Here is a 25778-nt window from a genome sequence, read left to right as displayed (position 1 = left end):
AGCATTTCGTTGCCGTTACCTTACTTTGTAGTTTGAGTTGTTTGAACTCCAAACATGGTGCACACTGAGATTTCATGGTGGCTCTACAGTGCCACCCACCGTTCACTAGCTTTAACAGACACAAGTTACAAAACACACATTTTTCAGCACATAGTCACGTGTACTGTCGTGTTATGCAAACAGAGAAGTTGTTGCTGTTAAGCTGCAGGGTTAAAGCACTAAACATCACAGGTAAGCAGCAATATGAACATTAGAAGTGTAGACAAGTGCACAATCGTCCGCGTTGTGACGAGTAACTGTTGCTTTGTGTGTTTACAAGGTAGAAATGAAAAGCAAGCCCACGAAGTCAGCTGCAGCTGGATCAAAGAATAAAGTGAAGAAAACACCTGAGGGCGTCTCCGGTCCAACTCTCTCCAGAAAACTACGAGACAAAACAAATGGCGAAACGTCAAAATCAGGTATGAGGCTCTGAAAACACCGTCAGTCCAGTGACAGCACTGTCTTTGTGACACTTGAATGGGTTCGTGTGTCTTCTAGGGACTGCTCTCAAGTCTGCAGGAGTCCAGAAGAGAGGTTGGGACGGGAGCATACTGCACTATATCTACAAGAGCACTCTGGGCCAGAGTTTGCACTCACAGATGAGACAGGTAAGAGAGCCTGATGTGGTGCTGGCCCCAATGCTGCTCAAAATACTCACACCTGTTCCAATAGTAATTAAAAAAAAAAAAATCTAATCCAGGGACAAGTTCATAAGTCATAGTCCATCTGTTACCTCTCGTTTCCTCTTACTGGATTTATTCAGTGCAGGTGTGAATCTAGCTCTTTTGTCTCTCCAGTGTCTCCAGGAACCTTTCGTTCGCTCTCTGTCATCCTATCATTTCCACGGTGGCAGCAGCCCCTTCAACCGCAGGATCACCTGTCTTGAGTGGCATCCGACACATCCTACTACTCTGGCTGTGGGGTCCAAGGGTGGAGACATTTATCTGTGGGACTTTGAGGCGCCTGCCAAGAAGACCTTTATTCAAGGGGTTAGTTCCTGTTTAATGGTTTTGATTTGTTCTTTCGATTGATCAAAAAGACATTCAGCAAACTGATTTTAACAGAGGTCAGATGCATCTTCAGGCTGTGGTGCATTTCAGAGCGGTGCGATGTAGCTGTACTTAATGAAACACTGTTGTTGGCTCTCTGGTTAGATGGGGGCTGGAGACTCAGTGACAGACATGAAGTTTAACCACTTAAATCCCACTCAGCTGTTCACCTCATCTATGGGGGGTACGACAGCACTTCGGGATTTCAGTGGGACAACGCTAACAGTGTTTGCCAGCACAGAAACACTGAAGTAAGACTGGAGTGTCCACTTGTTTTTCTTCTGTGCACTAAAATCAAAAAGCGTTAGGGGTTAGTCTAGCATCAGTCTTCTTACAGAGAGTTCAGAGATCTCTCAAGGGAACTTGTAATCAAGGCAAGGCAAGTTTATTTATGTAGCACAATTCAACAACAAGGTGATTCAAAGTGCTTTACAGAGACATTAAAAAACAAAAACAAATAAAAAGCATGATTTAAGGCCGGTGCTGGTGTGAACGTTTGTGTGGTAGTTGTAGTCATAACTGCTGCCTGGTGACAGACCTACATTTGTATTTGTGTGTGTAGAACGGAGCAGGAGACTTTATCGGAGGGATGAAGTTTTGCCCCACAGACCTTTCTAGAGTCTATGTGGCCTCTGGCGAGGGCACACTGACCGCACAGAGTTTTGAGGGCCGCGCACCCACCGTTTTGTCCAGAACTCAAGACTGCGGCCACGATCACCACAATGTTTGGTGAGAAACTCCTAAAGAAGACTGATGCTCGGCATTATGAAAAAGGGAAAGTTCTTTCATTTCCCTCTACTGTGTCTGTAGGAATCCTGCTGCCACATTTTTTTAATAGCATTAAAAAGGTTTCATATTTCTTTTCCTATTTTATGAAATGTAATTTGTCAGGGCTATAATACAAAAAAATAAATGGCAGATTTCAAAAAGCATGACTATATGCATGGGTAGACATCAGTAGAGGTAAATGAGAAAACATAGATAGCGGAGAGCATTGTGCATATATAATGTTATCTCTTGTTGAAGTGTCACGTAGTATAATACATCCTATTTTCAATTAAAGCTATGATTTGTGGAAAACGTTATTTTGTAAATTCTTACATGTAGCTCTTTTCTTCCGTAGTTTTTGGTACTGCTGCGTTGACGTGTCTGTAAGCCGACAGATGCTCGTGACAGGAGACAATGCGGGGCAGCTTTTACTTCTGGGTTTGGATGGCCAAAAGGTGTGTGCCTCTTTCTTAATGAGGGCTTTCACTGGTTTTGATAAATTAAAGGATCAGTTATAGTTCTTATTTAACACAGAGCACTTTTTCTTTCGGCCCTTCCCTTTAGGGGTCGCCCAAGCCAATCATCTGCTTCCATATCACTCCTATCGATTGCATTCTCCTGTGCAAGTCTTCCTTTGTTACATCCATGAATCTCCTCTGTGGCAATTTAATGTTAATTGATTTGCTCTGTTTTAATGTTTCAGATTTTCAGTGACAAATTGCACAAAGCCAAAGTGACCCACGCAGAGTTCAACTCCCGATGCGACTGGTTGCTGGTGACGGCCTCAGTTGACCACACGGTAAAGCTCTGGGACTTGAGGAACATGAAGGACAAGAAAAGCTTCTTGTACGAAATGCCTCACGAGAAAGCCGTCAACTCAGGTAACACTTCCTCATGGAAAAACCTCTCATGCTTACTACTTCAAAAAAAATTAAAAAAGAAAGAAAATGTTTTCTAATTGTATTTAATTCATTTCTTTGATAGATTTTTAAGTTCTAAACCTAAAAGATCTGCAAAACCTCTTGACAAAGATTTTCATATCTCCTCACAGCCTATTTCAACCCTTTGGACTGCTCCAAGCTGCTCACCACAGATCAGTACGATGAGATCCGCGTCTACTCATCTTCTGATTGGTCAAAGCCTCAGCACATCATCCAGCACCCGCACAGGCAGTTTCAGCACCTCACACCCATCAAGGTTTGGTTCCTGTCTTTGGGCTTAAACTGTTCTTTTTGCACGTTGGAATTATTGTACAACATACATCTTTAATGTCTTTAACAAACAAGAATTGCGTGCACAAGTAGTTTATTATAGATTTTTACACAGAGTCAAAAGTATACACACATCTGCACTAGTATTCTGGCTGGATATTTGACCACTCTTCTTGCAAGAACCGGCAGAGTTCATTTAAATCCGCCGTTTGCCATCGATATAGGGTATAAGAATTTGTTGGAGAGATGTTAACATTTTCATATAATTTGTGACAACAGATTTTTCTGCTTTAATTGTGCTGTAGGCCACATGGCACCCTATGTATGATCTAATTGTGGCCGGCCGTTACCCCGACGATCGCTTCTGCGGGGCCGACCTGAGGACCATTGACATCTTTGACTCCAACACAGCAGAGCTCGTGTGTCAGCTGTACGATCCCACTGCTTCAGGGATCAAATCTGTGAGCATCATTTCATTGTAAACATAAAGAACTAGAACTTTAATTATTTTAAGATCGCGGCTTCTGTTTTTACAGATCAACAAATTCAACCCAATGGGCGACGCAATTGGATCTGGCATGGGTGAGCACTTGGACAAGTACTGCACATTATTAACAGCCATGGTTTTTATTTACTTCCCACTAAAGCGCTGTCCTGCTCACTCCCCAGGTATAACTGTGCTGGTCTGGGACCAGAACGAGTCACCGATGGGCGATCACCACAATCAGCAGGAAGGACCATTGAACTCAGTTTTAAGAGGGCAGCGGAGGAGTCAGCCACACTCCAGTGGGAACCGGAGGGGTCCTGCTGTGGATGCAAAGCTTAAGAAAAAGCTAGCTTCACTGGAAGAAACTGAGACTAAAACCAAGAAGGGCCGCACTAAACAAAAACAAACACAGATGAGGAAGAAGTGAACTATAAAACAGCCGAGGTCTTAAAAAGCTGTGTTTCATATGCTGTTTATTCATTGTTACTGAGTCTCCACGTTCAGTGATTGTCTGCATGTTTAAAAGTCTTTATATATATAAATGTGTTCAAAAGCAGTGTTTTTTTGTTTTTTTTACTGTATGACAATAAAGATGCTCATTTCATTTATGGCTGAGTCATTCTTTGATTACATATTTCTTATTAATCCAAAATCCAGAAACATTTAAGGCAAGTGGTTAATTGCATGCAACTTTATTTTAAGAATATCTGAAGAGATGATTCCCTCGGAGTTCGTGTACCGTGATGTTTGCCAGCTTGAGGAGAACTTCACCCCAAGCTTCCTGTCTCTCTTTCCTCTTCTCGTGCCAAGCCTGATGCGCAGTGTACACCATGCTCAGCACGACATTTTCAAACTGCCGCTCCATCATCGGTCTGCTCCTCTGGCCCTCGAGTGCATCTGCCATCTGCTCCATGGAGCTCAGACTTCTGGGAACATTGTCATTGATCAGAGACAGAAAAGCTCGCCCCTGCCTCATCGACGCCATCTCCTCATCGAGCAGGACGATGTTGTTGTCCTGATCGAGCTCCACCCCACCCAGCAAAAGCTGCACGAGTAGGGGGGGGACAAATGTTCATCAGTTATTTGTAATATTTAGCTTGCCTAAATGTAGCCTTAAGTAAAGCAAAGAAAAGTACCTCATAGATCAGGTTTGCATTGGAAACTAGTGGGTCGGTGTTCTGAGGAGCTGGACTTAAGCCTTCAGCCACATCTAAACAGGAAAACACTGAAGTTTAGCTGCACTGTAATCAAATTAGTCAGTGGTGACAAACTGTCAGGGTTCAAATAAACATCTGTTCATCCATTTTGATACATACTGCACAACTGCACACAGTATTCAGTGACAACATTCAAATTTCTCTCTTTTCTTCGCAGCCATGCCAGCGGACCTGCTGTTACTCACCCTGCAACACCTGCTCAAAGCAAAGCCACAAAAGGACCTGGAGGAAGATTTTCAGTTGGGAGCTCGCGGTCATTCTTCTTCTGATTGTTATCAGCAGATAATACACTCCTCACCTCATCTCCTCACCTCTACTCTTCCTAGTACTCTTTTGTGACTTCAGGCAGGCGCAGCTTAGACTGAATACCGTGCATTTTTCCACCTTGGAAAAAGAGACCAAAAGCCAGTTGGCAGTGATGCAGAGCAGACAGAAACGGATGGAAAGCTTTCAGCGAGCAGAGCTCAGAGAGGCAACTAATTCTGTTGTTCTTTTATTGAGCAGATTTCCAGCATGAACATCAAACATAGGAAGCACATGAATGCACAGTATATTCATGTAAAACAAGAAAAAATATAAATACATGAAATTAGGTAAAGTGGATTCAAGGTGAGGCAACTCTCAACATAAATAATTCAAGGAAAGAAAAATGGTGAGTCCATATTTTTTTCCTTCCTAAACTTTAGTGTTTTTGTGTAAACTTCTTATCTCTACCAGGACTCCCTGTCAGTGAGTCAGCCAGCTCTGCACATGTAAGCAGAATTTCTGCACTGATTCACAATCTTTTATGCAAGAATTCACTGCATGGCTGATATTCATTCAAGTTGTCAGAGCTCACCCTCTTTGTTAATAAGTGCAGCTCGATGGAACACGTGTCCCTTGCTATTTTTTTTAAATTATGAATGATCGAATGTTGCTGCCAGTATAAGCAACACAGAATACATGTATGTGAATGACAGGGAGACTCCTGTTCCAATGAAGCTGCAAAGAGAAAAGGCAGTTAAGGTAGTTGAGTTTCAATACTGGTGGTCAGCAAGGCTGAGATGGTTTGAATGCATGCGGATGAGGGATAGTCTATATATTGCACAAAGGATGTTGAATATGGCAGGAGGAAAAGATAAAGACCACAGAGAAGATTCATGGATGTAGTGAGGGCATGCAGATGGTTGGTGTGACAGGATGCTAGGGATGGGCTGAGATGGAGGCAGATCTGCTGCGATGACCCCTAAAGGAAGGAGGAAGAAGAAGAACATAAAAGGCAAGACGAAACTGGCAAACTCCGAAAATATTATTCAAGAAGCATGCCACCCATACCAAGACAACACACAGATGTACATACCATCCTAAGTGTCATAGCTGTGAGAGAGAGCGAGAGAGAGAGAGAGTACGTCGACATGCTAGAGTGCATGGCATGAGTTGCTGTATGTGATTGGCAGATTAGATAGATAAACAGGTGTGTAAACCATGTGGCTTTGGGGATTCGTTTTGACGTAAACATTTAATTAGAATGATTTTTTTGTATTTTTTTGGTTTTAATTTTTTGTATGTTAAGTGAGTTGTCGCGCCCCACGTGTAGTATCCTTAGGGCCCAGCAGGGGGCTGTGGCACACACTTGACTGCAAGTTGAAGAAACCGCAGTAACACAGTTTAACCACAGGGATGCAGTAGCACCCATTGGTGCCGGTGAATGTGTCATAATTGCGTGCTGAAAAGGTTTATTTACTTCCGGTGAACAGTGTAGCTCCTTCTGAATGATAGAGTAGTGGAGATAAAGGTAACCGTATTTGTTTGTTACTCACATTTAAAGCCTTGCGTTTTTATTTTTATTTTTTGCCTCATTCACAGCCCTAGTAATAACACAGTCGACATAATTTTACGGTGGAATTTGTGCTCCAGAGGATTGTAGTCTGCTAACTGCTTTAGTGCTAATGCTAGCTAATCCTATCCGTGAACGCAGCACAGCTAACACGATTAACGTAGTAAATATAATGTAACTGCAGGGTTTTATCGTTACATTTAATGGCATCTTGACAGAGTTTTTGAGCAGCTAGCATGGTATCTGCACTCACTGAGTTGTTTATTTGTGAATTAACTCGCTAAATTCCTGATGTTGGCGACAATTTAGAAACATTTGTGAATGACACTTAATCGGCCAACGAATAAAATTTACAAAGCATGTGGCAGCAACTTAAAATAAATGGCAAGGTTATGTGTAAACGCTCTGAAAGACTTTCTGTTTTAAGTTTTAAGGATGTATAGGACAGCTATTCAGAGTTACATACTTAACCGTGTTAGAATGGTTTACATTTATGTTGTTATAATAATTCAAATAGTCATTAATTTTAAAGAGTTTTCTTTATCATCTGTTTTTAGTTTATACTCCAAAAGTGACTCATTGCCTATTCACATATACTTATGCGAATAGGCTAGTTAGTTACATTCACTGAAATTTGAACCATATCATCTCATTGGAGACAGGTTTTATTGGAAAATTGGCATGTTATTATTAACTAGATATGCTGAAAATATACTGACATCTGAGTATAAACATGTCAATCAGTGTTTGTTACTTTTTCACAGGCGAGCAGAAAAGATGGAGTCCAGTGAGGAGGGTGGCCTCAGTGTTGGGGGATCTGTGGGCGAGGAAAACTACTTCCTGGGGTACACGTTCACGGACCGCTCCCACTCGAGCCGAGTGGTGAAGAGTATTATGGATCTCTGCCTGGAGGACGGCTTGTTTGCTGATGTCACCATCACCGTTGACGGCAAAGAGTTTCACCTGCACCGCCTGGTGCTCTCTGCGCAGAGCAGCTTTTTCCGCTCCATGTTCACCTCCAATCTCAAAGAGTCGCACAACCGCATTATCGAGCTTAAGGATGTCAGCGCTACCGTCTTCCAGCTGCTGATTGACTACATCTACCATGGTACCATTAAACTGAGGGTGGAGGAGCTGCAGGACACCTATGAGATGGCGGACATGTACCAGCTGACTGCTCTGTTTGAAGAATGCTCGCGCTTCCTCTCCCGAACAGTGGAGGTCAAGAACTGCTTGCAGGTGAATTATTGTTTTTGTAACACCTGTTCTCATAGTCCTTGCTTACTGGCAATGGTGCTGCAATACAAGTAATTCCTTTTTCATCTAGGTGATGTGGCTTGCAGACAGACACAGTGATCAGGAGCTGTATACTGCAGCGAAGCACTGTGCTAAAATCCACCTGGCCCAGCTGCACCAGACTGAAGAGTTTCTAAATCTGCCCCTCTGTCTGCTACTAGATATCATCAAAGGTATAACATTTTGCTTCTCTGTCACCGGACTAGCAATTGTTTTTACATATTTATTAAAATACATTTAGGATTTTAATGTTGCATTGCTAATTATTATTTTAAACAAGGGTATTATTATTGGCTTTGAGTTCAACAATTGATGCATTAATATTTATTCAAATCCTGAAAGTAGGATGTGTGAATAATGAACACTGTGCCTGAACTAATCTGAAAACAACAACAACAAAACAACGCTAAATCTAGATATTCTTCAAAAAAAGGCCTTTTTAAATTTTTACAATTTTAACAGAGAAAACATTTTTATGATCCTTTAACAGGAAAAAAAAAACACATCTTCTGATCTAGTTTCAAACATGCCTTGTGTTTGTGTTCAGATGGCGTTCCAAGTTCTCAGAATCCAACAGTGGCCATCGAGTCATGGATAAATCACAATAAAGTTGAGAGAGAGGAGTTTTCTTGCATCCTTCAAGAAAATCTTAAGGTAATTTTCTCTCATATGGAGCTGTAAAATATTTTTAAAAAACATTTACATTGCTGATGTTTCCTTTTCTTCGTCTTCAGGAAATTGGTGAGAATGTCCATATTTACCTGATTGGCAAGGAGGAGACGAGAACTCACTCTCTGGCCGTGTCACTGCACTGCGATGAGGATGATGTGATCAGTGTGAGCGGCCAGAACAGTTTATGTCATCAGATCACCGCAGCCTGCAAACATGGAGGGGACCTATATGTGGTGGGGGGTTCTATCCCGCGGCGCATGTGGAAGTGCAACATGCACACGATGGACTGGGAGCGTTGCGCACCACTTCCCAGAGACCGCCTCCACCACACTATGGTGTCCGTCTCCACTGAGGATGCTATCTACTCACTGGGAGGTAAAACGCTGCAGGACACGCTCTCTAATGCCGTCATCTACTACACAGTGAAGGACAACATGTGGACAGAGACCAACCAGCTGGACACCGCAGTGTCGGGGGCTGCTGGCGTCAACCTGGGAGGCACCATCTACCTGCTGGGAGGGGAGGAGAACGACATGGATTTTTTCACAAAGCCTTCTCGCCTCATTCAGTGCTTCGACACCTCCTCCCAAAAGTGCCAGATCAAACCTTACATGCTGCCGTTCGCCGGCTGCATGCACGCAGCAGTCCACATGGACGTGATTTTTATCGTAGGAGAAGGAGACTCATTGGTGTGTTACAACCCACTGCTCGAGAGCTTCACACGCCTGCGCTTCCCCGAAGTGTGGAGCTGTGTCCCGTCACTGTGGAAGGTGGCCAGTTGTAATGGCTGTATTTACGTCTTCAGAGACAAATGTAAGAAAGGAGACGCAAATACTTTAAAGTTTAACCCGGCGACGTCTGTCGTCTCCGTAATCAGAGGTATTAAGATCCTCCTCACAAACTGGCAGTTTGTTTTGGCCTAACCTCTCCGCGGTATGTTCACACTGTGGTCAACACACCAGCCACAGAGAATCAGGGAATACTGTTGGTTGACTGACCAAGACTTCACTCATGGAGACGTCCTGTGAAGAAATTTGTCCACGAGTTGTATTTACTCAGCTGTGTCACTTATTCCATTCAGACTCCACCACCGGCCCCACAACAACAGTTCAGCGGTGTGTCGCTTGTACTACAACGTGTCTCATTGTCGGCTCCTTAGCCGAGAATCTAATTTGTGGTGATGCTGTGAAAAGTGATGAACTAATCTATTGTTTTCTGTGCACTCCTCATTTACTGACACGCATGAACAGCTTCAGTGTAAAAATATTAATGAACACAAGGCATCTGTCACTATATTGTAAGTGTGTCATGATATTGTAGGTCAGATATCATAAGATGTTTTTAAAGTGCTCATGTTATACTTGTTTTCAGAGTCTACTAGAATAAGTTTACATACATTAATGTTGAGTGTGTACACGGCCTTTTCATTCCAATAACTATTGCCCTGTTTAAAGCCCACTCCGGAGAAAAACACTTTGCTCTGATTGGTTTGTTAGAATGATCAAAGCAAAGCAAAGTTGCCTAATGTACATAACCCACAATGGTTATGGAAAGCTTAAGCTATATTCAAAATATATTGCAGCATCTGACTTTTTCTGAATGACTATTTTTATCTGTAAATATAAATATTAAACAGTAGCTCCAACGTATGTGAATGGTCATCACATTTCGTCACACAGTGTTGCTGTTAGCAAGATTTTAGCCGTGAAGAGAAAATATTGATTGGGAATTTGCTATTTTCAAAAGAAGCAAAACAAAACAACAGCTGTTTTAGTTTGAACATGACAAGGTGGGACAAAATATTAATAACACAGTATATATCATAGGTAAGAAATTCACGGGGAGCTAAATAAAATGAATTGGCATTAAAATGTAAATCTTACTGTAATGATTTTAATAACTATAGGTTTATAAAAAGATTATAAATCTTAATTCTTTTCATTTTTGTGTCCATTTGTTTCTTGTTTTTTGACTGAATTTTGTTTGAATCACCACTGAATCTGGAATGAAGGCTTGAAGCACAATGTGCCAGTAATAATAAAAATAATAGGAATAACTCATACTTTTTAATGCCTTTCTAGGATTATTTTTTCTACAGTTCCACAGATGTGAAGTATTGCAGAGGATACTTGCATTATGATAACCATTGTTGTAGTATTGTACCAGGAAAGTTTTTTGTGATTCCCAGGAAATTATGGTGGATTGTGGATGTAATTCAGGCACCTTTTTTAAATTAAACTAACCATCGGGCGGGTATTATGCTTATGTGTTACATAAGATAAGTCACAGAACAGAAGGTAGGTTTACATGCACTAAATGTGTCAGACTGAAGGTTAATGGAAACATGAAAGCATAGTACGGGCACTTTAAGTTGGTGTGTGCAGACATGATAACAAAGGGTGTTTTTTAACTTTTCAGATTTTCTTGTCTCAAGATTGTATTTTTTGATGTACACCATACATGTTCCAGTTAACCATTATCTGAAATGTTAAATATATTGCTGTAGCTACAAGCTTTGAGTGGTTGTTTTGATATTTATAACCTTTAATGAATTAACAATGCTACCATTGATCCTGTGTTTAGATACAGTGATGCACTTACAAATTGTGCCTGTGTAGGTCTGGAAAACTTTTCCTGAAAAAAAAAGTACTTAATTAACATTTATCTGTTTATGTCCTTGTGAGATAAAAGGGGCATCGAAGGAGAGAAAGCAACCACACAGACGCCAAAACTTTGATCCCATTGATGTTTTGCAGGAGGCTATGCAGCTGAAACCCAAGCCCAGTAACATGTCAGACTTTGTGAACTATTCTAAGCATCAGTTGATGAGGGGTGGGGGTTTCTGGGGCCACATATGAGTCTCCATAAGGACTCGCAATAGGAATTGAAGCTAAGAGCACCAGTAAGACGGGCGCAGTTTGAATGTCTGGATATAAGCTGCTTGCGAAACGGTGTCACAGTTCACCGCCGCCCATGTGAGGATCTGGTCGGATGTTTTTGCGGATGAGTGCTTTTAAGTCTACAGAAGTTTGTGATGTCACTCGTGTAGTTAGTCCTTGAGTAATGTTTAGTGTAAAGGTAGATTGCTAGGAGCTGTAGTGACCTTGGGACAGTTTGCTGAGGGCAGAACATAATTCCTGAAGGGACACATGGTCTAGAGTGACAGGGCCATCTGCTGTAGCGCCAGCAGTAGGAGGAAGGCGGAGTGGGGCGGGTTGGACACCGGGGTGCTGAGAATTCCTTTCGGTGGGTGTGGAGGGACTAGATATTCTGGGATACCACTGCTATCACACTGCTTGGGAAACATTTTTCTTTGACGTGTTTCGAAAGGAAATCTGAGAGAGAATTTTGCAAATGCTTAATGGTGAAGGGGAAACGTGGCTCGGTTAAATGGGGAGGATATTTGCTTGGCCCTTCAGCTCTCGGTAAACCGTTTGGTAATAATGGTCTTGGTGTGTCGCCTTCTCATTTTGGTGGATCCAGTTTCCTTTCCATCTCAGCACAGCCGGAGCTGATAGAGCGGGATCCTGTGGGCCTTCTGGCACAAACCTCTCAGAGGGATCATCTTCAGGGGATCTTCTTTGGAGTTGTACTGTTCATGGCAAGGATCTATTTTCTTGCTGCCTCACTGAAATTGCATGGCCTAAACGAATGAATATTTTTATGAGGCACCTTGCACCAGAGATGGGCCAGGACCAAACCAAGCAGCAGATAGAGAAGGGTCTAAAGTTGTATCAGTCCAATCAGACAGACAAAGCTCTGCATGTGTGGACAAAAGTGTTGGAAAAGACCTCAGATCCCGGAGGAAAGTTTCGAGTGCTGGGGTGCCTGATCACAGCTCACTCAGAAATGGGAAAGTACAAAGACATGCTAAAGGTAGGCTATCAAAACCACAGCGAGCCACGTATAATGGTATAGTATATCTAGCATTTCTGTAAAGGAGTAAAAAAATCTACCTCAATAACTGTAGCTCATACTTGTATGACTCATATTCCAGGACTAAACAGCCACGCTTTATTTATATTACTAATGTTAAGACATTATTCACATTTTGCATACTGTGCGATTACATTTTTCTTAACGCAAACAGCAGTAGGCGTGTGTGTGCAGTTCCTGTTCCAGTTACTAAATGTCACTGAATATCTCATAATTTTAAATGTCATCATGTCAGCTGTGAAGTGCCAGCGTTTACACAGTTGTAGCATTGTAACATTTCCGCAATGTGTCATTGATTATTTCATGAGAAGAGGTCAAAGGTTACCTTCTTCCAACCACAGCGAACTTGAGAAGCATGGGTTAATTTGTGGCTTCCACATGATGCGGAGTAAATAAGTGCTCTGCAACCTAAGTATGAGTGTGGGGTGTCTTGTTGACATAATCATCCTTCCTGAAGCAGCGCCCGCTCTCACTAACTCGGCTTTAATGAGAACTGTAAAAAAGTAGGGGTCTTATGTCTGAATGAATTTAACGAATTAAAAAGTCTTTGAATCTGCGTGAAGTTGAAGACTATGCCTGTTCCCTGCAACATTTATCCTCTTACTCTATCTGCAGTATGCCCTTGAACAAATTGACACAGCCAGAGAAATGGAGGACCCAGACTACCTGACGGAGGGCTACCTGAACTTGGCACGCAGCAACGAGAAGCTGTGCGACTTCCAGAAAACAGTGTCATACTGTAAGACCTGCTTAAACATGCAGGGCACCACTGTCAGCCTGCAACTCAATGGCCAGGTATGTCTTAGCATGGGCAATGCCTTCCTGGGTCTCAGTGTCTTCCAGAAGGCCCTGGAGAGCTACGAGAAAGCCCTGCGCTATGCACACAACAACGACGACAAGATGCTGGAGTGCAGAGTCTGCTGCAGTCTGGGAAATATCTACGTCCAGCTTAAGGTACTCAAAAAGCTGTTTTTCTGACAAGCGATTCTTGTTTTCCCAATCATTACATTTTGCTCAGTTTCAATAAAAATGAGCGATTACCGATAAATAAATGTAAAAATCGTACATACTTTGGCTATTCCAAACGTCTCCGCTGTGTTATTTGAGTAAAACATTCACTGGACTGCACGTGTGATTCCACAATCAATGATTTTGCCAGCGTATTCACAGAGTATGACAATACTGCAGAACATCTGAGCCAACATCATCAATGCTTAGCCTGTGTAGTGCTGGGCATTGTAAAACAAGAGCTGAGTGAGTTGGCCGGCTGGTGTGTGTTTTTTTCTTTTTTGTAGTACCCTTGACATCTGAGATTTGTATATGTAATCCTCTGGCTTCCCAGAGAGGATTGGTTTCAATGGGATAGTGATGAAGTTCTGCTTGAAGAATGCACTCATGTGTCACGTTATTTTATGACACAAAAAAATATTACATCCTGCATCGCAACGCGATTTAATATTGTCTGAGTGCTCTTGTTAAGAAGATTAAAAACCAAAATGCTAATGCTAGTAGTATCTAAAAAGATGTGGCGCCCTTTTCTGGTGTCACCTAAGTGGTCATTCACATGTGCCTACAGGACTTTGAGAAAGCCCTGTTCTTCCCCTGCAAAGCGGCCGAGCTTGTCAATGACTACGGCAAAGGCTGGAGCCTCAAGTATCGAGCCATGAGCCAGTACCACATGTCTGTAGCCTACAGGAAACTGGAGCGCCTGCCAGATGCCATGGAGTGCTGTGAGGTATTGTTTTATAACACATCATTACTGTCCTCGGAGACAAACTTACATAACTCAGAGCCTTCCTCGCCATCTTGCTGACCCAACCCCCGTGCCTTTGATTGCTCTGAAGTTGGAGCTGCAGAGACAGTAGATGCTGCGCTGCCGACAGGTGCAAGTGGCAGTTGTTCTTTTGTACGAGGCCTTAGACCCTGACAAAAATATGCTCAGAGAGGCGCGGTTTAAAGTGTTAATGAAGAGGGTGGATTTAGTCTTTGCTCTGTTCTAATTATGTACCGGGGGGGGGGGTGAAAGATAACTCGATTTCATTGCCTCTGAGTGTAGAAGTATAGTAACAAGACAGCAGGATGCATTTCAGATTTATCACATTTAACCCAACAGTTTATGCATCCGGACATACTCAGGATACCACGGACAATGGCTCATATTTATTCTATCACATCTCTCTTTAAATGCACACTGCGATACAAATAAATCTGTGTAACTGCAGTTGAGAGGATGCAGCTTAGAGTTTCAATTTAGTTCAGGGTGTTGGTGTTACATGATGGAGGTAGGACTCTTCTAATGTCTGCTCTTTACTTTGTACCAATAACTAATCTGTCTTTTGCTTCAACAGGAGTCCATGAAGATTGCCCTGCAGCATGGTGACCGGCCTCTGCAGGCTCTGTGCTTGCTAAACTTTGCAGACATTCATCGCTGCAGACATGATGTTGATGTACAGTACCAATATTGCATTCACATTAATGTAAAATTTCAAAACTGGTCATCTACAACTAGTCTGTGCATTTACCTTTTTGGGTTTTTTTCTCTTCATATGTTCAGAAAGCATTCCCTCGTTATGAGTCTGCGCTGGGTATTATGACTGAGATAGGAAACCGTCTTGGGCAAGCACACGTCCATCTGGGAGTGGCAAAGTGCTGGCTTCTGCAGAAAGAATTTGACAAGGTGCCCTACAGTTTACACAAATATAAATTCTGACAGTAAAGGGACACAATGTTTTATTTGTACTCAAAATAATTATCTGGTATTTATAAAGTGTTCCTGTTCCTGTTCCAGGCTCTTGATTCTTTGCAGCGAGCACAGGAATTGGCGGATGGAATGGGAAACAAGGTAACTGAACAGGAAAAGAGCTGCAGGGATAGTTTAGCCATTTCTCATTCTAGATTTGTTTTCTTTCAGTCGTAGTTGTAAAGATGACTGTTGGTTAAACAAAACAAGACACCTGAAGATTTTAAGCACTAGTTTCTCATGCTTTTAAACTTTAAAGCAATGACATTGTGATTCTTTCTCTTATGCAAGCTGTGCACACTGAAGGTTCACTGCTTGAGTGAAGGGATTTACCGGAGCAGGGGGCAGCTGAATGAGGTCAGAGAGCAGGTGGTGAAGTTCCTCCAGTGTGTCGAGGAGCTGGAGCTCTACTGCGGCATGTGTGGAGAGTCCATCGGGGACAGGGACCAAAAGCTGCAGGCCTTACCCTGTTCCCACATTTTCCATCTCAAGTGGGTGTCTGTTCAAATCTCGCCTGGTATTAGTTACATTACATTGGAGAAATGCAGTGTTTTCAGTGGGAGAAAAACGAGGCACTTGGACGAATGATGAAATGTTTTGCCACTGATCCTGCTCGATTGGGCATGCATCACGACTTTGCAGAAACAACAAAGTGCCGATTGTGATTTGGATTTTCTTCACCTATAAATTGTTCTCATAACCAAATCTAGATGTAGTTTAAAGAGCGTATTTCCCATATTTCTTTGTCTTTCAGGTGTCTCCAGACAAATGGGACAAAAGGTTGTCCTAAATGCTTCAAGTCCTCCATGAAGCCGGGATTTGTGTGATTGCGAGGCTGCGTTTGAGCGTTGGATCTGCAGACACGGCATGGTGCCTCACAGGCTCCTGACTGATCTGAGAGACGCAGGTAGCCTTAGGAGGTGCTGAGGAGTGTTTCATTGCTCTGAGCAGAGGATGCTGAACTGAATCCAGAATGTCGAAGCATGTTGCTCAGAAGACACGATCAAGGCATCCATCTTTCTTAGACAACAGTCTGAAGCTGACAAAGGAGGTATAACCGATGGAAGTGTTGCAATTCGAGATAAGCTGAAGAGCCTACATGGTCTCTGATGACTGGTTGTTTGTTGCAGCATTTAAACAGGAGACGGACCGTCAAAAGAACATTTACAGCATAGTGTGATTGTTATTTTATACACTGGAATTGCTTAGTACAAAGTGAGACGAAATTACATCTCCCCAGACTTAGTGTCGTGACTTTTTGTTCAGATTCAAAGATTCAATGCTGACTTTTTACAGCACAACAGTTGAGCCATATTTATTACTGAAAGCTGTGTACATACTATTCTCATGTTAATTTCTTTTAAAAGTTTGATTTATTTGACGTGTTTTGTAAGTCCTGAAACGAACTAAAATCTCTTAACCATTCAAAAACTAGTATGTCTTTACAAAACAGGTACATGCAGCTGTTTTCTTCTGTCCTTATTCACAGAAATCCAGGAGCCAGCCAGTTTCCTTTTTCCTTTCATTGCTGGGAATGTTTCACATTCATTAATTCAAAACGTTTTTTTTTTTTTGCCTGTCCCATTTGGTTCTTTAGCCGTCAGAATTGTTGCCTGAAGACCAACAAGGATACCCAACGGATTTACTTTGCCAAATGGATCATCATGGCCTTGTCGTATTGGTCCATTTGATCGACCTTTGTTGTTATTATTTATTTTATTATATTTTCAGTTGTTACAGACGGGACAGACATGACTAAGGGATAGGAAACGGAGAAAGAAAGATGAAGGAAAAGAAAAACGGAAGGGAAGAGGGACAGTGAGAGAGGGCACTTAAAAAGAGAAAGAAGAGAAAATAAGCAAAAAAACAAACAAAAACAGAGCAACATACTAAACCCAACACCATCACATTAATCTAGCTAAGTGTAAACAGCAGTAAATACGAAATGTTGAATGTTGTTGTGTAGCAAGCAGCGCACATTGTGCTTGGAAATAGCAGCCAATAAAGGTGTAGTTTATGTCTATGAACAGTGGACACCCGTGCGCACACCTGTTTTCACCTGTTCAAAACGTTTTGAGAAGAAAACCCTACGGGGAAAGGATCTTTGACCAATCACACACTTACACACAGTTATTTGGGGGCAAATGCGTTCAGTGTATTTTAATGTATTGTATTTGTGAAATGGTGAAATCTCTGTATATTTAGAATATTTACTTGGAAAGGTATTTTAGCGAAGCCACTTTAACTGAGATATCATGTCAGTGAGGGGTTGCATGTTTTTTTATTTTATTTACGATGCTGAAAAAAAAGTTTAGATACTTCAAAATATGCACCCATGTGACTGCATAAGTATTTCTTTCTTTCTTTCTTTCTTTCTTATTTAGTGGCTTTCATTATTTGTATCCCCTATAAATCATTTCTAAGGAACGCTATGGAAAGAGCCGTCATAGACTGAGGTTTCTCACGTAAAGCCACTTTTTCTCAAAAGCTAAAACTCCTTTCACTAAAGTTCCTGTTGAGATTGTGCTTGTAGATAGCTTTAAAGTACTCCCGTGGCCGTTAAAGGGACACACTGATAAATTCAACAGTATAGTGATAAGGAGATAAAGATCTGATTTTGTGTTGACAAATGACAGGAGCCTTTTGAAATACTTTAAGTGCACATTGGAGATAGAGAAAAGTGAGAGCAACACATTTACACAAGTGTTTCTGAACAAGCACTTATATCTCTGATTATAAGAGCACCATTTGACCTTGCTTTTAAATGGCATCTGAATCTTATTTGAGCTCTCTGCATTCAAAATAATGCTGATTCACTGTTTACCTGTAGCTCACTCGCTGTAATGCACATATATTATCTGCCGGTTATTCTTGTTGTTTTGTCTGTAGTATAAAAAAAACAACTTTACTGACAGTGCAGCCGCCACTCGTCTTTTAACAATTTAAACTACCTCTGTTTTTGCCTTTGCGGATTAATGCAGTAATACCACAACATTTAAATACATGTAGATTTGTTATGTTTTTCTAGACGTCATGATATAAACATGCTTTATTCGATAATGTCTCATCCGTCCAGACATGGATTGAGCCTGGATCATGGAGACCTTCACTAAAACTTTCTTTCTGTCTCGGATGAGGGTTAATCCATGTCTGAGAAACTGACTGTAAGAGTTTGACTACGATGCATTGTTAGTAAGTTTATGCATTTAGTCAAATGTCCTTCTTGTGTTTTACATGATGGTAAATAAAAACACTCTTGAAGGTGATTGTATTTTTGTATTTTTGTTTGGTAATTTGGCAACAAAATAATTTTTCTGACCCACTACCACAGCTTCAGGGAATTCTGGATGACTTGCACGATTAACCAGAAATACCAGTTGGCCATCTTTTACTGAAACCGCCTACAGTCACAATGCCTTGAAATTTAAAGGAAGTTTTCTTGTAAACTCACTCGATAGAAACCCTTCAACCTGATGGCTGCGAAAACGACGGTTCCTGAAGAAGACATAACTTGCCCTCAATGCACGGACATTTATTGCCTTCCAGTTCTTTTAAAATGTGGCCACAACATTTGCAGAGTTTGCCTGTTTAACTACTGGGAGTGGAAAGGATTGCGAGAGTGTCCCGTCTGTGGCATCGTGTCTGACACCAAGAGACCTCCTATTAATCTGGCACTGCACAATGTCGCAAAGGAACACAAAGTGCTTATAATGACCAGCAGTCAAAACAAATGTTGTCAACACAACGAGATGTTGAAGATTTTTTGTCACAACGACGGAGAGCTCATCTGTCTTGTCTGCCAAGTTTCAAAAGAGCATAAAGTCCACGAATGCAGCCCAGTAGAAGAAGCAGCCGAACAGAAAAAGGTTTGTGAAAATAGAAATACTTCCACCACAACACAGTAGAAGAAAGTCAGTTATATTGTCTATTTGTTAAATTTTAATAGAAAGAATCTTAGGAGGCCGGAACTGATGAACAAGACTAATCAGCTGTTTGTTTGAGCTCTGAATGTTTCATTTCTTCTTGAATTTCAGGCAGAAATATCAGCCAGCCTTGAGTCTTTACAGAATAAACTCGAAATACTGAAGAATACAAAGGAGAAATGGGAGGAAACTAAAACCTATATCAAGGTAAAAAACATTTCCAGTGCCTCTAGCATTTTGACAACGACTCCAAGCATGCAACTTTATTTTGCCTCCAGCTTAGATTGAAAAATCCCTCTGCGTGACAACCATTCTTTCTCTTTACTGGCATTAAAAAAAACCCACATTCCTGAACTTGCAGACGCAAGCATATGAAAATGAGACAGCAATCAAGGAGGAGTTTAAAAAGTTCCACCAGTTGCTTCAGGACGAGGAAAACACAAGGCTGAAGGCGCTCAAACTGGAGGAGGAAACCAAAACTCAAATCATGCGTAAGAAGCTGGAAAACATCAGCGACCAGATCAACACACTCTCCTCCACCATCAGTGATATTGAAAAAGCCCTCAAAGCACAGGATATACAGCTTTTACAGGTACATTTACTGTCATTATTTACAGACTGCATTTATTTATAATAACTTCTAGATTATTTGTCATAAAAACAGTCAAGTAAAAATTATTTAATTAAAACAACAACAACAACACATTAAATATGAAAAACAACACAGTAGTAGTAGAGAAACATCGGATGTTATATATGGCAAATAAACATTTCTATGAAGCTTCGCTGTGCACAGTCCCGACAGTAACTTTTTCCTGTTATTGTATTTTGTTTAAGAGGAAAGGCTGCATACAAAAGATTAACCATGGCATAATGCATTTATCATGAAGTCACCTTTTGAAGCTTTTTGTTTAGAGTCTAAATCGTGTCCATTTAAAACCACAGCTTTTGGCTACAGCTACCTGTGCACGCATCCACCTATCACTTAGCAGCCACACTCCTAATATAACACCGTCACTGAGGGGGAGGTCACTGAGGTAGTTAAATAACTCTTGGGTGGTAGGGCCACCGAGGATGAATTCAAAGCTCTGGATATTGTGACTCTGCGGTGGCTGACATGTCTTCGTAGCATTGCAAGGAAGTTGAGTACAGTGCCTCTGGATTGGCCAACTGGGGTTTTGATTGACCTTTTCAAGAAGGTCAATCAAAAGTGTTTTCCAGCTTCGAAGAAATCAGACTTCTCAGCCTCCCTGGGAAGGCACATCAGTTGATCCTCAGATTCAGGGGGAACAATGGAGTTTCAGGCAATTTAGCACTAAATTAACTTTTTGTCCTCCTGAACATATTGGAGGGTCGGTGGGAGTTTGCTTAAGTAGTCTAGAGGTTTGTGGAGGACTTTGAAGGGTATGGAAGAGTTACTGCTTCAAGTATAGGAATTTAAGCATCTTGGAATCTTGTTTATGAGTGAGGGGAGAGTGGTGTGGAAGATTTGGCATAAGAGTAAAGTTGCCAATCTACTTTCCCATCCTGTCAAAATGCTTGCCTGGTGGGTGGAAAATGGATGAATGGATGCTGGCCACTATATTAATCCACAGTACAATCTGAGCAAATTAGGTGGTTCATTGTATTATGTTTTGCATGTTCCCAATTGATACAAAACTGTATAAATCAAACTGATGTGAATGTTATAGTTTAGAAGGCTGTTCGATCATAAACAGTATTGGACACACTGAAGTTTGGCCTAATGGTGGCGCTACAGAGTTAAATTTCAGCAAACTGTCATCTAATTATTATGATCATTAGTATCAAGCATAGCATAAGGTTTTCCAGACAAGTTCAATTGTTCAGAATTATTCAGAATCGTTCCTCTCTGTTTCTAGTTGTAATAGTTGCTGTTGTAATGCAGTGTATCACCATATGTCGGCACCTCCTGTCTCATTGTCTGTATCTGAGTTTCCTGTCGATGCATCTGTCGCAGTTTTCACTGTGTATGTCTTAAATTTAGGGTTAGGAGGTTGATGACACCTGCCATCATAGCGCAATTTATCGTTTGTACATATACAGTATGTGTAGTTTTGAATTATTGTACATGTTTGTTACCTTTCAGTCAATAATTTCCGATAATACAGCTGTACTGCATATGTGATTTTGTAATGCAGCATGTCCTTAATGTACTCTCTTTCACATTCTCTCTTCAACTTAAGGACTACAAGAAGACAAAGAAAATGTAAGCATAACCCACTATCTACCAAAATCAGCATCAACCCTTTCCATGAGAGAATGCTGTAACAATTTTAACTTGTTTCAGGCTCCAGTGCAGCATTGGAGAGCCAGAGGTCATCAGAGATATCCTGATAAACTCTGCAAAGCATCTGGGATCACTTAGTTTTCACATTTGGAAGAAGGTGGAAGACAGTGTCAGATGTGGTGGGTTAAAGAAAAAATTCAAGTTTACTCTAAATTCTATCATATTTTCAACTAACTGAATTTTACGGTTTCCAGTTCCTGTTGTTTTGGATCCAAACACTGCCCAGTCCAACCTAGAGTTCTCTGAAGAACTATCCTGTGTGCAATACAGCAGCAAGAAGCTCCTACCCAACAATCCCGAACGCCTCATCAACCGTGTTTCTGTGCTGGGAGCCACTGGTTTTACATCTGGAAAGCACAGCTGGACTGTAGATGTGGGCCAAGGCAAAGACTGGTACATCGGAGTGGCTCTAGACTCCATCCAAAGAAAGAATACCATCTTCCTCAGCCCTGCTGAGGGTTTCTGGGTAATTGGCTTGAGCAATGGAGACTCACTGTGGGCACAGACCACACCTCGCTCCAAGCTCCCAATGAAGGCGAAGCCCAACAGGATTACAGTCGAGCTGGACTATGAGAAGGGAAAAGTCGTTTTCATTAATGCTGCAGATTCTACAAAGATCCACACATTCAAAGACAAATTTACTGAGAAGGTTTTCCCCTACTTTTCCCCCGGATTGTGTGAAGACAAAAAAAAATCAAGCAAACTGAAAATCTGTCCCCAGGTAATAAAAGTACAAGTAGAATAGTGAGAGGCTACATTATATTTAACAGGCTGCGCTGACTGATAAATCAATGCTTTACACATGGAATTCAGGAGGAAACAACTGTCTGAGGAGTGGAACTCAGACACTGTTTTTCTTTTGTATGTGGCATAGGTATAACTATGGGAAAAAACAGAGACATGTTTTCAGGCAAAGTGATATTTTAGCTTCATTTTCAAACATAGTGACAAAGGTTAATAATAAAAAACATTAGATTAGAATAGTATAGAACTGTATTAATCCCTATGATGAGGTCAGTTTATTGTTCATTCTTGAGGATGTGGTTTCTGTGTCTGTTCTTCTCATCCTCACATACAGATCAACTTTAAAAAGCAGTGCAACTCCATGGCTGCAGATGTTTGTATGTTTCCTGTGTTTGCTAGTACTTCTTAATTAAAGGATCTAAGCTTTTTTTCTTTCACCGCCCAACAAAATTCAAATAACTACATAAAAAACTGAAACAACGAAAAAACAAAATAACTTTAATCCTTTATCAAAGGGAGATGGAGAAAACAAGAAGCGAGACAGGTTCTCTCTCTGAATATTTATAGTTTCCCTTTTCAAGTATTTCTAGCACACACTATGACAGGCAAGGACAGGTAAAAATAAAAACCATTTTTAGATTTTAAAATAAAATGTTTTATTTATCTAACTGTGCAACAGAGGTTGGAAAAGTAAAGCTTCAGTATCTTACCCAAGGATACTTCCATATGTAGAAGAAACCAACAAACAACATGAAATAGCTGGCATCTAGTGTAAAGGTTAATGACATTTCTGTGACAACACATATTAGGAAACTAAGCCATGCTGGTAAGCACTCAGACACTCTTATTAGTGCTGTCAATTCCTGAATAGTGGAAAAAGGTTATCTTATGTGTGGGCTGCAGGTGTGTTGTTCTGTGACATCACCGTAAACGTTTCTGGTTTAAAAGCCTGAGGCTTTTCTGTGTGGAGTCAGACATGCCAGGGGCAGGATGATTAACTGACAAACTATTATTGCAGCACAACACAAAACTGAAGTAAAAGGATTTCTGTGAAGGTAAAAATCAATAAAATCCATTCATTTAATTTAGAATTCAAGTTTATTTATATGGCTTCAAATGCAAACAACAGCTGCCTGTCTCTAATACTGTAAGGTGTTAGAGACAAGGCCAGCAATCTGATGATCCCCTATGAGGAAGCACTTGGCAACTGTGGGGAGGAAAAACACCTCTTTGGAAAGAATATTGTAGTAGTCCTGTTATTGTAGTAGTTGGAGAGTCTCCTAGTGTGTCGAAGCTTTACAAATTTGCAATTATATTTGCATTTCAAGTTATGACAATGATTCGCTAAACATGTTTGTGTTTGTTACAGTAAAAAATATAACTTTTTTCTACTCTGATTTTGTTTTTTGTCTGAATTTAGATCAATTAATAATATAGATACAGTGGGGCAAAAAAGTATTTAGTCAGCCACCGATTGTGCAAGTTCCCCCACCTAAAATGATGACAGAGGTCAGTAATTTGCACCAGAGGTACACTTCAACTGTGAGAGACAGAATGTGAAAAAAAAAAATCCATGAATCCACATGGTAGGATTTGTAAAGAATTTATTCGTAAATCAGGGTGGAAAATAAGTATTTGGTCAATAACAAAAATACAACTCAATACTTTGTAACATAACCTTTGTTGGCAATAACAGAGGTCAAACGTTTACTATAGGTCTTTACCAGGTTTGCACACACAGTAGCTGGTATTTTGGCCCATTCCTCCATGCAGATCTTCTCGAGAGCAGTGATGTTTTGGGGCTGTCGCCGAGCAACACGGACTTTCAACTCCCGCCACAGATTTTCTATGGGGTTGAGGTCTGGAGACTGGCTAGGCCACTCCAGGACTTTCAAATGCTTCTTACGGAGCCACTCCTTTGTTGCCCGGGCGGTGTGTTTTGGATCATTGTCATGTTGGAAGACCCAGCCTCGTTTCATCTTCAAAGTTCTCACTGATGGAAGGCAGGTTTTGGCTCAAAATCTCACGATACATGGCCCCATTCATTCTGTCCTTAACACGGATCAGTCGTCCTGTCCCCTTGGCAGAAAAACAGCCCCATAGCATGATGTTTCCACCCCCATGCTTCACAGTAGGTATGGTGTTCTTGGGATGCAACTCAGTATTCTTCTTCCTCCAAACACGACGAGTTGAGTTTATACCAAAAAGTTCTACTTTGGTTTCATCTGACCACATGACATTCTCCCAATCCTCTGCTGTATCATCCATGTGCTCTCTGGCAAACTTCAGACGGGCCTGGACATGCACTGGCTTCAGCAGCGGAACACGTCTGGCACTGCGGGATTTGATTCCCTGCCGTTGTAGTGTGTTACTGATGGTGACCTTTGTTACTTTGGTCCCAGCTCTCTGCAGGTCATTCACCAGGTCCCCCCGTGTGGTTCTGGGATCTTTGCTCACCGTTCTCATGATCATTTTGACCCCACGGGATGAGATCTTGCGTGGAGCCCCAGATCGAGGGAGATTATCAGTGGTCTTGTATGTCTTCCATTTTCTGATGATTGCTCCCACAGTTGATTTTTTCACACCAAGCTGCTTGCCTATTGTAGATTCACTCTTCCCAGTCTGGTGCAGGTCTACAATACTTTTCCTGGTGTCCTTCCAAAGCTCTTTGGTCTTGGCCATGGCGGAGTTTGGAGTCTGACTGTTTGAGGCTGTGGACAGGTGTCTTTTATACAGATGATGAGTTCAAACAGGTGCCATTCATACAGGTAACGAGTGGGGGACAGAAAAGCTTCTTACAGAAGACGTTACAGGTCTGTGAGAGCCAGAGATTTTCCTTGTTTGAGGTGACCAAATACTTATTTTCCACCCTAGATTTACGAATAAATTCTTTACAAATCCTACCATGTGGATTCATGGATTTTTTTTTCACATTCTGTCTCTCACAGTTGAAGTGTACCTCTGGTGCAAATTACTGACCTCTGTCATCATTTTAGAGTGGGGGAACTTGCACAATCGGTGGCTGACTAAATACTTTTTTGCCCCACTGAATATGTCAAATAAAAACGTGAGGTTGTGCTTAAAAAATAATGATACCAAACAAGGAGGATAAATATTCTTTAAAGGTGAAACGTAGGGATGAAATCAAAAGTAGTCAAAGATCCTGGACCACAACTAGTCATATTACTCAACTTTGCAGACAAACATCACTGCATGTCTGCATCTTGATGTAAGGTGCCCAGCTGTGGGTCGTGACCGACACGCTGGAGAGATTATATCTCTCGGGTGGCCTGGGAACGCCTTGGTGTTCCCCCAGATAAGCTGGAGGAGGTGGCTGGAGAGAGGGAGGTCTGGCCTTCTCTGCTTGGGCTGCTTCCCCCGCAACCCGGCCCCGGATAAGTGGAAGAAGATGGATGGATGGATGAGTGTATTTGTTTTTTTGTTTTTAGGTATATTTGCGTATTTATCAGACACCAAAGTGTTAAACTTGGGGTATTTGGGCCATGTTTGTCTGGGAGTCAGAGTGTTGTCACAAGGCTGCCTGTATGCTCAATATTCCTACTCTCTCCTCC

The 25778-nt window shown here is 41.5% G+C and overlaps 5 protein-coding genes across 8 annotated transcripts in view; 4 read left to right on the top strand and 1 right to left on the bottom strand.

The window, feature by feature from the left end:
* The first annotated feature begins 25 nt into the window (after positions 1–25).
* ddb2 (damage-specific DNA binding protein 2) lies at positions 26–4130 on the top strand. Of its 3 annotated transcripts, none has more exons than XM_014339851.2 (11): positions 26–231; positions 324–458; positions 538–647; positions 837–1028; positions 1194–1339; positions 2212–2311; positions 2560–2737; positions 2908–3053; positions 3373–3528; positions 3604–3649; positions 3737–4130. In XM_014339851.2, exons 1-11 carry the CDS (start codon positions 75–77, stop codon positions 3979–3981), a joined length of 1611 nt encoding a protein of 536 aa, XP_014195337.1. In that variant the 5' UTR covers positions 26–74; the 3' UTR covers positions 3982–4130. The 3 variants fall into 3 exon arrangements, with proteins under 3 accessions (XP_014195337.1, XP_014195336.1, XP_005941799.1); XM_014339850.2 differs by lacking the exon at positions 1194–1339 and adding an exon at positions 1651–1817 and having other exon boundaries at positions 30–231; positions 3737–4129; XM_005941737.3 differs by lacking the exon at positions 1194–1339 and adding an exon at positions 1651–1817 and having other exon boundaries at positions 97–231; positions 320–458; positions 3737–4127.
* Positions 4131–4251: 121 nt separating this feature from the next.
* Positions 4252–5195, bottom strand: LOC102297860 (protein FAM180A). Its single transcript, XM_014339852.2, has 3 exons — positions 4957–5195; positions 4691–4764; positions 4252–4599 (listed from the first exon to the last, which is right to left on the bottom strand). Exons 1-3 carry the CDS (start codon positions 5027–5029, stop codon positions 4252–4254), a joined length of 495 nt encoding a protein of 164 aa, XP_014195338.1. The 5' UTR covers positions 5030–5195.
* Positions 5196–6459: 1264 nt separating this feature from the next.
* Positions 6460–10204, top strand: kbtbd4 (kelch repeat and BTB (POZ) domain containing 4). Its single transcript, XM_005941713.2, has 5 exons — positions 6460–6545; positions 7352–7826; positions 7915–8056; positions 8431–8537; positions 8618–10204. The coding sequence occupies exons 2-5, from the start codon at positions 7365–7367 to the stop codon at positions 9476–9478; spliced, it is 1572 nt and encodes a 523-aa protein (XP_005941775.1). The 5' UTR covers positions 6460–6545; positions 7352–7364; the 3' UTR covers positions 9479–10204.
* A 973-nt stretch (positions 10205–11177) lies between these two features.
* Positions 11178–16877, top strand: rapsn (receptor-associated protein of the synapse, 43kD). Its single transcript, XM_005941711.2, has 8 exons — positions 11178–12431; positions 13107–13445; positions 14068–14226; positions 14840–14938; positions 15046–15168; positions 15280–15333; positions 15523–15722; positions 15986–16877. The coding sequence occupies exons 1-8, from the start codon at positions 12207–12209 to the stop codon at positions 16056–16058; spliced, it is 1272 nt and encodes a 423-aa protein (XP_005941773.1). The 5' UTR covers positions 11178–12206; the 3' UTR covers positions 16059–16877.
* A 273-nt stretch (positions 16878–17150) lies between these two features.
* Positions 17151–25778, top strand: part of LOC102296756 (zinc-binding protein A33) — a 13310-nt gene continuing 4682 nt past the window's right edge. Inside the window, exons 1-6 of one of the 2 annotated variants that reach the window (XM_005941710.3) lie at positions 17156–19097; positions 19266–19361; positions 19516–19746; positions 21359–21381; positions 21463–21581; positions 21657–22634. In XM_005941710.3, coding sequence (XP_005941772.1) covers positions 18705–19097; positions 19266–19361; positions 19516–19746; positions 21359–21381; positions 21463–21581; positions 21657–22207 — 1413 coding nt within the window. In that variant the 5' untranslated portion in view covers positions 17156–18704 and the 3' untranslated portion in view covers positions 22208–22634. Of the gene's footprint in view, positions 19098–19265; positions 19362–19515; positions 19747–21358; positions 21382–21462; positions 21582–21656; positions 22635–25778 lie in introns of those variants that run through there. The other variant, XM_042228464.1, reaches the window with a different exon arrangement.

The sequence above is a fragment of the Haplochromis burtoni genome, unplaced genomic scaffold (assembly GCF_018398535.1).
Source record: "Haplochromis burtoni strain Fernald_Lab_line unplaced genomic scaffold, NCSU_Asbu1 Contig_324, whole genome shotgun sequence".
Lineage (NCBI taxonomy): Eukaryota > Metazoa > Chordata > Actinopteri > Cichliformes > Cichlidae > Haplochromis > Haplochromis burtoni.
The sequence above is the reverse complement of the archived record's forward strand: the minus strand, read 5'-3'. Positions and strand labels throughout refer to the sequence as shown.